This window comes from Marmota flaviventris, chromosome 6 (genome assembly GCF_047511675.1).
Source record: "Marmota flaviventris isolate mMarFla1 chromosome 6, mMarFla1.hap1, whole genome shotgun sequence".
NCBI lineage: Eukaryota > Metazoa > Chordata > Mammalia > Rodentia > Sciuridae > Marmota > Marmota flaviventris.
Genome location: NC_092503.1, coordinates 97,632,648 through 97,646,976, shown reverse-complemented (window position 1 = coordinate 97,646,976; position 14,329 = coordinate 97,632,648). Strand labels below are relative to the sequence as shown.

Genomic DNA, 14,329 nt, shown 5'->3' with positions numbered 1-14,329 from the left:
CCCACATTGGGTCCGGCATTCTGCATCATCCTCAGAGATTTAGGGATGTACACAAACAAAATAAAATGAAACCCAGGGCTCACCATGTTTTCTTGGCCAAGTCTCCAAAACAGTAGAAACAATACCCAGGCGGTTCCAATACATGAAGATTTGCACGGAAGAAGTGTGTGGCCTGCGGTCCGGCCACCAGCTCACAAATGACTGGCCCAACAATGAAGCCAGAATCAACAGCCTTCCTGTTACAAATCTATAGTATTTGGCTCCCCCACCAGGACAGGAGAAACATTTTCCATTCCTAGACTGCTGGTTAATTCATTAACGCAACTAACTCAAGTTTCAAAAACAAAGCACAAATGCAGGATGTAGGGTCCCAACTCCTTTCCGTTTCAAGTCGCCTCACCACCGGAGCCTTCTTTTAACTAGTTGAAAGCCCCGTGTCCTCTTTATTCATTTTTCTTCATGAGACTGAAGCAGGTTCCCAGAAAAGAGCAAGGAGGGAGGGAGGGCTGATTCTGGGAAGAGCCTTTTCTTAGGACTAGGAGAACACAAAAGAGTGTTTTCAGAAGCCTAGGTCAGCTCCAATAAACAAACATCTAAACTCGGTTTAGGATCTTGACATAACTTAAACTTCTAGCATCGTAACAGCTGCCAATAATGTACATGAAAATGATGCAGTGCAGAGACAGGAAACAGATCCCTTCTCAGTGCCTGGTCCTTGCACAGTAAAATGGGAACTCGGAGGCTTTTCCCAAAGCACTTTGTCTGAAGGTTATTCCCCCAGTATCTAGCAGGAGCAAATCTGCAGGGTCATATCTTACATAAAGGGGTCACATCTTCCACAGAGAGGAAAAAAAGCACAAGATGTTCATTATTCCTTCTTTCTTTATTGGGTTGCATCTGTGACTATTTAGAGAGCCACCAACTTACTAACAGAGGAGGATGCTATCTGGGCTGTGAACAGGGTCATAAATAAAATAAAGTGTCATGGGAAAGGCTTTACTTTCCTATTCAGAATTTCTCCTTCTGAGGCTCAGGATGAAGATGCAAACTGGTATAACTTGAATTCCTGAAATGTAAGTTGCAGCCACGAATTCCTAAGAAGCAAGTCTCAGGCAGAAATCAGTGAGGCGTGCTCCAATTTGAAGCAAAAACACTGGGCTACTCACAAAAGCAGTGGCAACTGCCGCACAAACAGGCTGTGTGAGCAACATCCCAAAGCACTCACCCAAGGCCTGTGAAATAATCCATAATTGAAGCAGGACTAGTGGTCTTACCTCAAACTATTCAAGCACGTAGCTACAAATGGTCAGCACCATCATTTTAAAAGTTCAGAGTATTTCCCACAAAGAGAAGCATGTAATATTCATCTTTAATTCCTCCCCCCAAAAGATACTCTTCCATTTGATTATATAAGAAATTGCATTGCTTTGGCTAAATTAATTTTTTACTTAGATTTTGTATACTTTCCTATTGACAATAAAGTATTACGCAAACTTGAGGCATAAGAGTAAATAAAATTGATTTTCTGTATTGCATCTACAGTCCATAGAGAGTTGTGAGTGGCATTAAGTCAGTCACCGTATGCTATTATCAATTCAATTTATTTTCCATGCCTTTCTGAAAATTCATCTTGAGCTCTCTGAGGTTTTGTTATTGGCTGGATCTGTGGGAAAAGATGAAGTTCTTGAAGACTTTTAACAGGGTATTGGGTTTCTTTGGTAGCCCTCTGTCTTCCTTAAAATGGTTTCCTACCTGTCCTTACTTAAGGTCATCCTTTATCTGTGAGATCATATTTCTTGTTGCTTGCACTATTTTAGTGAATATAGTAATTTGATTGTTTATCTTTGCAGACAGACTTGGGGAATAACTGTTAAAGAACTCCTTTCCAAAAATCACTGGTTATTGATTTTTATGGAGTAAATTTTTTTAATGGCCAGAGTCTCAGCTGACTGAACAACAAAATGTGATTTATGCCATGACATACACACTATTAATCACATGTAGCCAGATGGGAACAGTTACTACCCCCAGACCCAAGGGTGTTGACTAGTACAGCCTCTAATCTGGTCATGTCATTGGTAAACAGATAAGAGAGAAAAGGTAGAAAAAACAGTCAGCAACACTTCTTTCAGCAATTTATCACAGGAAAACATAGACCACACACACACATATTCACACACACATACACACATACACACACACAAAGGAAAACCATACATGTATATAAAGGGTAAAGTCTCTCCTGGCTACACAGTTCACACATTTTAACAATCACAATATTGGATTTTTTTACACACACACACACACAAAAAAAAATGATCTTTTTTTAATTATAAGACAAAACATACAAATTTAGGCCCATTCAAACCCTGAAAATGGAGAATGGATTTAAATAAAGATGCTTTGAAGTGGATGCAGCCTCTAAAATTATTATATTCTTTCATGTCACTGGGAGTTAGAGGGAATAGTGTGAGAGTACTAGTCTGTTTTGTTTGAGGAAAGCAAACACATTTTCTGACCCAAAGTCCAGAGCCCAACCTTTGATGTGGGTCTTTGAAGGTAGAACAAAGAAAGAGGGCTCCTGTGACCAGCCAAATCCCAAGTTCCTACCTCTTATTTGCTCCAATACCTAAGGTTTGATTCCTATTAAAATACAAATATCTATGCGTCCATCAATAGGGGATTCATTAGATAAATCATAGTATAGCCATCCCATGGGCTATTACGCAGCAATGAAACAAAAATGTTGTTGATATGCATTTAGCAAAGATGAAAGAATTAATATAAAATGACTCCTTAAAAAGTCTGTTCAAGTGTGAGTGCATGTGTGTGGAGATAAATTGATTGATAGATATTACCAGCATGTAAACAGCGGTTATCTCTAGATGATGACAAAGATCATGAATTTATTAAACTGTGCTTCTTATAATTTTTTAACCCAAAACAAATGTACAAAAAGATTACCTAAAAGAAATGTCCAGGGAAAACCTCTATGAGAAGCAACTTCGTAAACCAGTGTTTATAACTCTTTTGGGCTCAGGGACACCCTGAAAAATTAATGGAATTAATGGAATCTATGGAAACCTCTCTGCAGAACAAAGCAAATAAGCAATTACACATAAACTCTGCATACACTCTTATGGGATTCCTAGACCCACTGACCCACTGACCCCAGGTTAAGCCTCCAATTCACAACATCATTTGTCATCACCATTTGGCATGCATGTTGAGAACGAGAAAAATAGGAAGGAGCTGTTCCACAAAGAGAGGAAAGAGTAATTAGGGTAGTGAAGACAAAGTTGGCCTTGGTCATAATATTTTTAACATTCGACCTCTGCTTTAATAAAAGACCCTGAGCTACCTCTGGAGTGAGGTTGAATCTGCAGAACTAAAAAAAAAGAAAGAAAGAAAGAAACATACTAGATGGTGATGAACAACAACAAAAAAAAAAAAAAAAAAAAAACTGTACTATGTCTTCTATCACCTAGTTATTAAAGTAGTTTGAACAATTGAATTAGATCACCAAAAGCTTTAAGGTGACTTTCCTAATAGTCAATTCATTCATATGGTTACAAACAACCCAAATCTCCTAAAGCCAGGATAATTACATAACTCAACATTTTTAGAAGGGGAACTGAACAATAACTTCTTTAATTGAAACCCCAGTGGGGGATCTGAGATAAGTACAATGGAACTGCCTAAATTGGATGTGGCCCAGCCTCAGCACCCTGATCTGTAGCAAAGTGCCAGGAAATTGTCTTAGCACTAGACATTCTCTAAGGGCAATGAGGAAACAAGTGCAGAGATAAGGATTTGTGGAAAAGCCAGACTTTTAGAATCCCAGAGGTTGGAGTGCAGATTTTCACAAGCCCACATACTTATCATTTGTGCACAATTTTGTATGTGTATCATGAAGTAAATTTCAAAAAAAGAAAAGACAGAGAAAATATGACAAATCCTGGGACATGCTACAAGACAACTGTCCTAGGTTCTGCAAAATGGTCACTGCTATGAGACATGCATACCCCAAAAGGGGGGACAGTTCTAATTCATAAAAATTGATGAAACTAAATTGAATTTTGGGTTCCTTTCTTTTAAGCTAAAAATAATACATTCCATATTACATAATTTTTACATTCTATATAAACAAAAAGACATCAAAATTTGGAAAAACTGAAGATCTAATTGTATGTAAAATTCCCTTAATTAGTTAAGCACAAATACTAACTTCTTTCATGTTGTATAAAAATACAAAGTATTGCACAAGTCTACATAAAATTCTAGTGTTTTGTTTAGAACGAAGTCAAAAAGGCAAGAGCACATTATCTGATTCTAAAGATTGCAAAGAAAACAATCTCTACCACAACAAATAAATATAGAAGAAAACAGTTAAGGAAAATATAAGAAAGTATGCTTAACCCCTTGAAGACAAAATGGGATAGGGTCAATTTGGGGGACCTTGTGCTTCCTTTAGTTAAATTTTTTTCAAAATCAGTTAAGCAATTCAAGTACTTGATCAGCAAATAAATAACTCAGCAAGTCCCTCACCTGGAAAGCACCTTAAGGTAATGGGAAAGGGGTCTGGTTTGATGAGGCCTCACTGGCTCTCAGTCTCTCCCTGTAGGGGAGACTCCCAGCAGCCCTTAACTCTGAGAGGCAGAAGAGCCTGGGTGGAGCTAGAGAGGAAGGGAAAATCAGACAGAGGAGAAGCCAAAAAGTTAATGTCTGTTCTAACTCAGGAGAAGAGGCTAGGCCAAGAGTTAAGGAAGTCAAAAGTTTCTTTCTAGCTGGAGGATCCAGTACATTGCCTGTGAAAGAACACTGGAATTCAGACTCTTTCTGGGTATGAAATTGTATGTAGTTGGAGTGTTCCTTGGTACTGTGCTTCTGGGGATATGGAGCTTGCTCACGGGACACAGGAGGGAGAAATTTTTCAAAAATCATTTTCTTCTATGTGGTCTCTCTCACAATAATACCAGGTGAGTATCAAAGATTCTTTTTCTTCCTTCTTTAAAGGCTTGAAAAGTATTTTGTTGTCATAAAGACCATATTTTCTTTATCCATCCATCCATTGATGGATACTGAGGTTGATTCCACATCTTGGCTAACATGAATAATGCTACAATAACCAACACAGAATATCTCTTAGACATACTAATTTCAGTTCCTGGTAGAAGCATAGTTTCGATTTATAGGCAATCTTGGCTCAGCACTAAGATACTCTGCAAGACTTCCTTTCTTCCAGCTTAATGGGTATGTCCCACCCAGATGTACCATTTATTGAGTGACTCTAGGGATCAGACTAAGCATTTTTACTTGCTATCTTTCTTAATACTCACTGCAATCCAATAAGGAAACACATGTTAAGGGAGTTTAAGTAACTTGTCCACATTCACTCTGTCTGTACAAAGTGGAGGCAAGATTTCTACCTGGGTCCTCTGGACTCCAGTGCCAACCCACATGGCACCAATGCCCTGAAATGTAGTCCCAAACATTGGAGGAACATATAACATATTGTATGTTCACAATCCTTAAAGATATTACCATAAATTGGGAAAACCCAGAAGGATTAGACTTGATCTGGGTTCAGTACTAGGCCTGAAGCATGGAAATCACCAAGAGAAAGGGCATTTTCAGCTCAAAATAAAGAAAAACGATCCAAAACTATATAACCACAGTTGGCCCTTGAACAAGACAGGTTTGAACTGAGCAGGTCCACTTTTTTCACACATATTTTGGGAAAGTTTTGACAATTTGAAAAAACTGTACTGTGTAGCCTAGAAATTTCAAAAAAATTAAATATTAGGTATGTCATTAATTCATAAAATTTATATACAGTAGTCTATTTTTATCATTTACTACCATAAAATATACACAAACTGACAAAAAAATTTTAACAAAATGTTAAAATTTATCCAAACTTATGCATAAACACAGACCATACATGGTACCATTTGCCATTAGGAGAAAGGTAAACAAAGATGCAGGATTAAATCATAACTGCATAAAATGAACTGCACCACATACTATAACTGCTGTCGTGATTTCATAGACATCTTCTGTTGCTACTACAGTGAGCTCAGATGTTGGAAGGATTCAAGTAGCTGCTCAGAAAGTGATGATCAGATCACATCTCCATTTGAGCAGCTGGTCTCTCCATTAAATTGCTGGAGAGAAAATAAAAAGTGGTCTCTTACTGTTTTCACATGTTTTTCGATGTACACAGTATATAGACCACACAAAATACATGTTAATCAATTGCTTATGTTATCCATAAGATTCTCAGTCAACAGTGGGCAGTTAAGTTTTAGGGTAGTCAAAAGTCATATGCTAACTTTTTACTGCGGGTGATGTAGGGGGCAACCCTAACCCCCATGTTGCACAAGGATCAGGTGCACTCACAAGGACTGCTTTGAGTGTAGGGGGTACCCTCCTACTCCAAGGGATCCAGTCTTCACTTACTCTATGGACTCTCCCAACTCTCAGATTCTTTGGTCCTCTGTGCTTGCTCACTACCACAAGTCTCCCCAAATACATCACAAACAAAAGAAAAACTATGTTAAGTATCCAAAGGCTGAATCTTTCTAAAATTGTAAAAGTCTTTCAAATTTTTCACAAATATCTGTTTTTGCAAGTCACCTTAATCCAATCCTATTAAAACCATAAAAATAGAGACATCAAGAACTAATTTGCATTTGAGGCTCTACAAATAGTCTTTCCAGAGGAAGGATATTTTAAATAATTTACCTAAGAGAAAAGCAAACATACCCTGAAAATAGCCCAACAAAACAGAAACACATTAGGAAGACAAATTCAAACACTGAATACTTTAACTACAGAATACTTAATCTTATATTTTAAGTAGATGTTTATTTATGTCAGTCAGTTAAAAATATGTCCCAGATACCACACAGGCTTCTTCCTTGGAGGAGTTTGAAATCTAAGAAGGCAAAGGTGACTTAAATAAAAGAAAGCTATCTTACTATTAAATATTATCATCTTTACATATTAAGCTTAAAATATATCTTCCAGAAAATAATATATTCACAAAAATAGGGTTCATACATTTTCTTCCATACACAATCAACTAGGAGATTGGGATTGAGTCAAATAGACTGGATAACCTCAAGTCCCTTCAGAGACCAGAATGGAAAAGCAAAAACTCCCCACGTCCCTCATGCTTTGGACAGTACACTACCCAAAACTGATAAACCCACCAAGTAGATTCACTGTGGTTGGCCTACCTATTTAAAGGCAAATTAATGGCAAACATTTAAAAATTAGGAGATTTTATCTGAAAATTCAGATGTGGGATACCGGGTTTAGTGGTGGTATCGTCTTTATAGAAAGGACATGTGCTTTCTAGTGTGACATAGTACCCACCTGGCCCACTTCATTCATTTATGATACCTGGCTCCAGTAGGCATATGAGTTTGGGGACCATGGCATAAAATAAGAGATGAGTGACACTGTTGCATTCAGAGTAAAAGAAAGCCCAAAGGTGCAGGAAAGGAGAAAATGATAATAGGAAGACGATGAAATTTTAAATAAAAAGAAGAAAACTAGAGAAGAGAGATAAGACAAAACAAAAAGAAAGAAGCTATTAAAATATTCAGTTAAATAGATGTCAAACAAAAAGCCAGTGATTCCATGTTTATGCTGGTACCCAAGTGCTGATCTCTTTCTGCTGTACCCCCAAGAATTCTGGTTAACATTTCAAATGCCCAAGAAATGGAACTGTGGGACTTTTGTAAATGCTGGCTTGTGATCCACATGAGTCCAACTGGACCCATCACTACTGCTGCTGCCTCACCTCTGGGTTGCTCCTGCCCATATCCAAGGTCAACTTACTCCCACATATTTCTCCTATCTCCCTCTGTCATGGAGGAGGTTCTGCTGCCAAGTACTTCATAGCTAAGATGTGGCTATGACTTCTGTTGGAAAAAAGATGTGAGCTATGATCGTTTGTTATGGGCCCAAAGGCAGAAACAGGCCATTTGCAGAGACCAAATTCCAGCTACCTTCTATGCTGTCTACTCAGAAAGTTAAAGATATATGCATGCTATGGCATATACCGATCTTGGGGAAAATCACATGGAAAACTGTTAGGCTTCTCTAGGCTTTGGTTTTCTTATCCAAGTAATAAGAAATATAGCAGTACCTAATACATAGGGTTATTGTGGCAGAATAAAAACCACATGAAAAGTACTTAGAGCAATGCCCAACATACAGGAAGTATTCAGTAGATTGATGATGCCTATTCATACTTGCTTGATCCAGAGTTAGATGGACTGTCTACAGTTAAGCCAATATGATTACCACTCCAGAAAATATGAAGCAACAAACACACAGAGATAGTAAGTTACTGAAACTAGGTCACATTAACAACAGAAGACAAGGTCCATGAAGCTCCCATATCTATCCTTCCCAAATTGGTGGCTGAATCTTCAATTCTTTAGGATGCCCCTGTATCTTTCCAATACTTTCTTTTTTCTTTCTTTTAAATATATTGTCTAAATTACTAGAGACAACAACAAAAACTTAAACAAACACATTAGTATTTAAAATGCAATTACAGATCATCAGTTCATCCCTGTTGATACAATTAGGGCCCACACAAGTGATCATAGCTCACATAGCAAGGGTCTGGCTTTATATTTCCTTTATGTTTCCATTTTCATTACCTGTCCTCACTAATAATGAGACTACAGAAAATTATTTTTGTTGTTTCCAGAAAATTATTTTTGCTAGTAACTTTTATAAAGCTATTCTTTCAAACAGTTAATACTTAAGTGGAAGAATTACTTTTTAGTAAAAAAAAAAAAAAAAGTTTTTATTATTGAACTGAAACAAAGTCTGTAAAACTTTAGGTACTTAGTACTCCCACAGGCCCATTCTAGGGAAACAAGGGTGTTCACATGTGTGTTAAGTGAAAACAATTCCACAACCTAAAACCAGGAACCAGTGCCTGGACACAAGGAGATCCATTGCCTCCAAGCTAGTCTGCTAGAAAACTCTGCCTAGCTGGGATGGTAGCAAACCAATCCAACTGCAATGTCCCCTCAGGAATAAATGCTAAGTGCATTCCAAATGCACTTAACTAGCACTTCAGATTTCCCAAAGATCTGCCAGTCCTAGAACACTCAAGATCCTTTCAGAATTACATGGCTCAAAACTTCTACCCTACACTAAAGGGCTGCCCTGGGTTTCACTTTATCTTTACAGTAGATCTTTCCTTCACAAGGTAATCTGGGCCCTTCCCTTCCTGACTCTACCCATACAGGAAGCCATGTGGCAGGGCAGGATGCAGAAGCAGTCTACAAGAGAATACCTGGTTTTTATTTTCCACAAGCCTAAATCTGTTAAGGCTACAGTTGTAGAGGGCCAGTGGTCTCTGAGCAAAAAGACATTCCCCAACCTTAAAAAAAAAACGGGGGGTACTTCTCCGCTAGAGGAAGGATCTATCTACATCAGGGACTTCTGGAGTCCCAATAGAGGATCCAGATATAAAGGACTGCTTGTGATGTCCAGGGGCACAGATCATAGAGCTATATTTTCAATGAGTCCTAAGAATAACCCAGAAGCAGACTTAGGGGCAGTGACAGGGAGCATGTCAGCATAACCTGGGAATACAAATGTTCCCTCCCATTTCCCTGATGCCTTTGCATGGCAGCTTATAGGACACCAAAACCTTAACACAACTTTAAGGTAGAGGAAGTGGGGAGCACCAGAAATGGAGTAAAGGGAGACTGTCAGTCAGAACCTGAGTTTAAAAAGTAAAGGTAATGGGCTGGAGATGTGGCTCAAGCGGTAGCGCGCTCGCTTGTCATGCGTGTGGCCCGGGTTCGATCCTCAGCACCACATACCAACAAAGATGTTGTGTCCGCCAATAACTAAAAAATAAATATTAAAAAAAAAATTCTCTCTCTCTCTTTAAAAAAAAAAAAAAGTAAAGGTAACCTATCTTACAACAGAGTTTATAGACTGGGACTCAAACTCACTGAGTGGGAAGTGACTGGTTCTCATAAACATTACAATCACAGTTCTTAGGAGTGGGCCCTGGATGAAAAGTCTGTTGACATTGCTAGGCCTTTACTGGCCTAGCAGCTGGGTTTAATGTGTGTAGAGATTCAGAGAGGAAGCTCTGCAATAAGAGCTAAAATGCCCTGAGTTTCTATCTCTCGGTCTTCCTGTCTCTCTCACTCTCTTCCTCTTCCTTCTCTCACATACACACACACAAACATACACCCACAGTCCCACCAACAGAAGTCATCACAGCAGCTACCTCCTCATGTATCTCCTCCTTCCCCCAGCATCATTTTTTATTGTAAGTCTACTTTGAACAAGGGAAGAAGGGGATTATTAGCTTGCTTGCTTATTGCCACCTTATTCCAAAACAGGTATTAAAGTAACAAAAAGAAAACAGCTGGGCTCCGTGGCACATGACTCTAATCCCAGAATTTGGGAGCTTGAGGCAGGAGGGTTGCAAGTTCAAAGCCAGCAACTTAGCAAGACCATGAACAATTTAGAGAGACCCTGTCTCAAAATAAAAATATTTTTAAAAGGGATGGAGATGTGGCTCAGTGGCTAAGCACCCCTGGGTTCAACCCCTGGTACCAAAAAAAAAAAAAAATAGGTAGTAGGGAGTGGGGAAAAAATGTTGTGACTTTCAAGCTATCCAACCAGAATCTCAAAATAAGAAGTAGGAAATGCACAAGGTATTTTAAAAGCATACAGTGGAAGTGGCTGTGGGTGAGGCTGGGGTAGCAGGTGAGAGATGGGGAACACTGTCTGCAATGCTAGATCCTAGACCTGTCTTTAGGAGCTAGAATGTTGCTGGAGGGTTTTTAGTGATCTGCTCTTATAGACTGATGGGTGACTGACAGGTGTAGAGAATGGACTAGAGCTAGGTCAAACTCAGAAAAGATTAGCCTGCATCTATTCTAACTGTCCAGCAATCAATAATGAGAGCCTAAACTAAACCAGTGATATTGGAAATGGAAAGGAGAGGATGGATTTGAGACATATGTAGAGATTTTTTTTAAAAAAAAAAAAAGAAGCTAGAGAAAGGCTGGGCTGTGGCTAATGGTTAGGGAGTTAAGTAGTTTCCCGATAAATAAAAAGATTGGAAGTCCAGCAGGACACTAATAGTGAGGAGCCAGAAAAGAACAGGAGGTCCCAGGCAGGTCAGATAGGGAGGAGTCCAACATTGAGACACTTTCTGAAAAGCCACCTAGTACATGATGATTTTAATTGGCTTAAGGCACAAGGTTTGCTTAGACACTAACCTCCAAGAGACCAGCTACAGCCCTACAGTGAGCCACCCCTGGAAACCTGCTGCTCACAGAAGCTGCAGCTGGCCAGCATGCTGCAAGGCTCTGCTGAAGGCACAGCATGCTGTTAACAAAGTGTCACTGAGCCACTCAGTCCTTTATTTGTCCTTTTTCTCATACACACAGAAAACAAAAAGTATAAAGTCCCCTTTCACACTCGAATTGTATTAGAGACCACAGTAGACATGATACATTGTTTTCTTATTAGTCTTGAACATATTAGGAGCCATGATATTACTCTACTTAAAATCACAAAAATTAAAAAAAAAAAATTTATCCTGACTTCTGTCTGTAAGCAGTTGATAAACTGTTCCTACACTTACAAAGCAACTCCTCTCATTCTTTCACAGTAGGGTTCTCTTCTCAGTTCCAATCCTGTGCCCTAGTTTTACACCCCCATGGCTCTCTCCTGGTTAGTCATAATGTGCACTGATGATTCTTGTGAATTCCAATCCCCTGACCTGCCTCCCCTTCCCAGCTGCCCTCATGACCCTGAAATATTGCTTGAGTCTTTTTTTAATCCTCCCTTCCTCAACAGGGGCTTTCCCAAACCAGTCTAATGGCTTTCTCCAACAATAACACAGAGCAAAGAATTTCTGAAAATACATCATTATCTATGTCCAGAAAACAATATGATGAATTTTATCAGAAATACACATACACTGCGGGGCTGGGGATGTGGCTCAAGTGGTTGCATGCCCGCATAACATGTGTGAGGCACTGGGTTGGATTCTCAGCACCACATAAAAATAAAATAAAGATATTGTGTCCACCTAAAAACTAAAAAATAAATATTAAAAAAAAAGAAATACACACACTGCAAAGAATATATGAATAGCTGTTCCCTGTGCCCCACATCATTCTCCCCAATGAACAGGCCCAATGTGTGTCTCAGCACAGGAACCAGCTGGAGTGTTGGCAGGTGAAGAATCCAGATCCTTCAAAAGTCTATTCCAGAAAAATAACTGTTGTTTGGTGTAATGGTTAATATTATGAGTCAACTTAGCTACTTTACAGTAAAACATCAGTGTAGGTGTTGCTCCAGAGATACTTTTTAGATGTGCTTAATATTTAAATCCACAGCCTTCAAGTACAGCAGATTACCCTCCACATAAGAAGCGGGCCTCACCCAATCAGTAGAAGGCTTAAGAGCAAAGTAACTAAGTTTTCCAGAAGAAGGAATTTTCCTCAAGACTGCAACACAGAAACCCTGCCTGTGCTTCCAACCTAATGCCTAATAGAAGCTGGACTCAAAACTGTGACAACCAATCTTACCTGAATTTACAGCCTGCCAGCCTGACCTACAGATTTCAGATATACCAGCCCCACAATTTCATGAACTCATTCCTAAAAATGAATAAATCTGTGCTTGTGTGTATGCATCAGGACCAACACATCCTAATGGTTTTGTTTTTCTGGAGAAGTCTAACTAGGACAACTGGCTATCACATTATCAGAGGTTTATAGTTTTCCTTTTAGAATTTTATGGAAAGAAAGAGTGTAAGACTTTTACCAGGCTATCAGGAAGCCATAATGCTTCCTAGACTCCATTATCAACTACCTATACTACCACAAAAACGTTACCTAACCTCTCTAAATTGCTCATATTCTAAATGTAGATAATCACAACTACTTTACTGAATGTTAGATAGTATTAAAATAAAAATGTAGCCAGGCATTGTGGTGCATACCTGTAATCCCAGCAACTCTGGAGGCTGAGGCAGGATTTCGAGTCCAAAGCCAGTCTCAGCAGATTAGTGAGGCACTTACCAACTCAGCGAGACCGTATCTCTAAATAAAATACTAAAACGGCGCAGGTGGTTCAGTGGCTCAGTGGTTCAGCACTCCTGGGTTCAATCCCAGGTACCAAAAAATAAATAAATAAAAATGTTTACAAAACCTCTAATATGATACTTGCCTGACACCTAATACTAAATACATTTTAATAGCATTTCATTCTGAGATAAAAAGGTAGCATGAAAACCAGAATAACAGTGATTATGGGCTCAGCTGTAGATCAGTGGCAGAGCATTTGCCTAGCATGTATAAGGCACTGGGTTCCATCCTCAGCACCACATCAAATAAGTAAATAAAATAAAAGTATTGTGCCCATCTACAACTTTAAAAAAAAAAAAAGTAATTTTAGTTATATCATCCAAAAGTATAGCATTTAGAGGGCTTGAAAAAATTTTCCACCTTCCTTCATAACACCTTATAACTATTGCCTAAAAATTCCAGTAATAAAGGTACATTGTTTGTTTATTATTTTGGTTTGGAGCTTTTTATTTCTAATCAAGCTTCTCACAGATGAAGAACATTAAGCTGGTATTAGTCATTTATATTTTAGCGTGAAAAAGGTAATCAGGCTACATCCTGGAAAAAAAATGTTTTGGTAGAAAGAAAAAGGAACACTGAGGCTCCTAGAGGTAAGGAAAAATAAACTCTGTCTACTTTACAATTTTTCCTACAACCATTTCTGACCAACATAGAGACAGAGATGTTAGGAGTAAATGAGTTCTCTGTCCTAGCAGAAACACAGTCCCGCCCAATTCAAAACTCCTCAAGAGAAAGACAGGCTGGAGCACAGGCTCTTAATTTAATTGTGAAAACCCACCCGTTGGCTTCTCCGGTTCAGTGGAACAGCTCCTCATCGCCACGCTGCTGAGTTCTAGAGACAGATGGCCTTATCGTCTCACCTGCCTCCCTGCTTCTCCAGGGAGAAAATTATCTGATGTGATCTGATGGGAGTCAGAAGATCTGCTACCAAAAGCTGGTGCCACAGTGTCTGAAATGCTCCCATGATAAAGTCACTCTTCAATTTTCCTCGACCTGAGACAGACTTATAAAATGCACAAGCTTATAGGAGGGATAATGAAGCAGGCAATTTCCTCCAAAATGGACAGTGCAGATCATCTGAGAACAGCAAAGTCAAAAGGACAAAAGGAAGAAAGGGGAAGAAAAGTAAAATCCCTTGCAATTTTGTAAATTCTTTGCCT

The 14,329-nt window shown here is 38.9% G+C and overlaps 1 protein-coding gene across 3 annotated transcripts in view; it reads right to left on the bottom strand.

Moving 5' to 3' along the window:
* Positions 1-14,329, bottom strand: part of Dst (dystonin) — a 441,140-nt gene that overhangs the window by 351,199 nt on the left and 75,612 nt on the right. For 2 of the 3 annotated variants that reach the window (XM_071613301.1, XM_071613307.1), the window contains exon 1: positions 84-164. The exons of the other annotated variant lie outside the window; for it this stretch is intronic. In XM_071613301.1, the coding sequence (XP_071469402.1) occupies positions 84-86 (3 nt within the window). In that variant the 5' untranslated portion in view covers positions 87-164. Of the gene's footprint in view, positions 1-83; positions 165-14,329 lie in introns of those variants that run through there. 3 annotated transcript variants of the gene reach the window in all.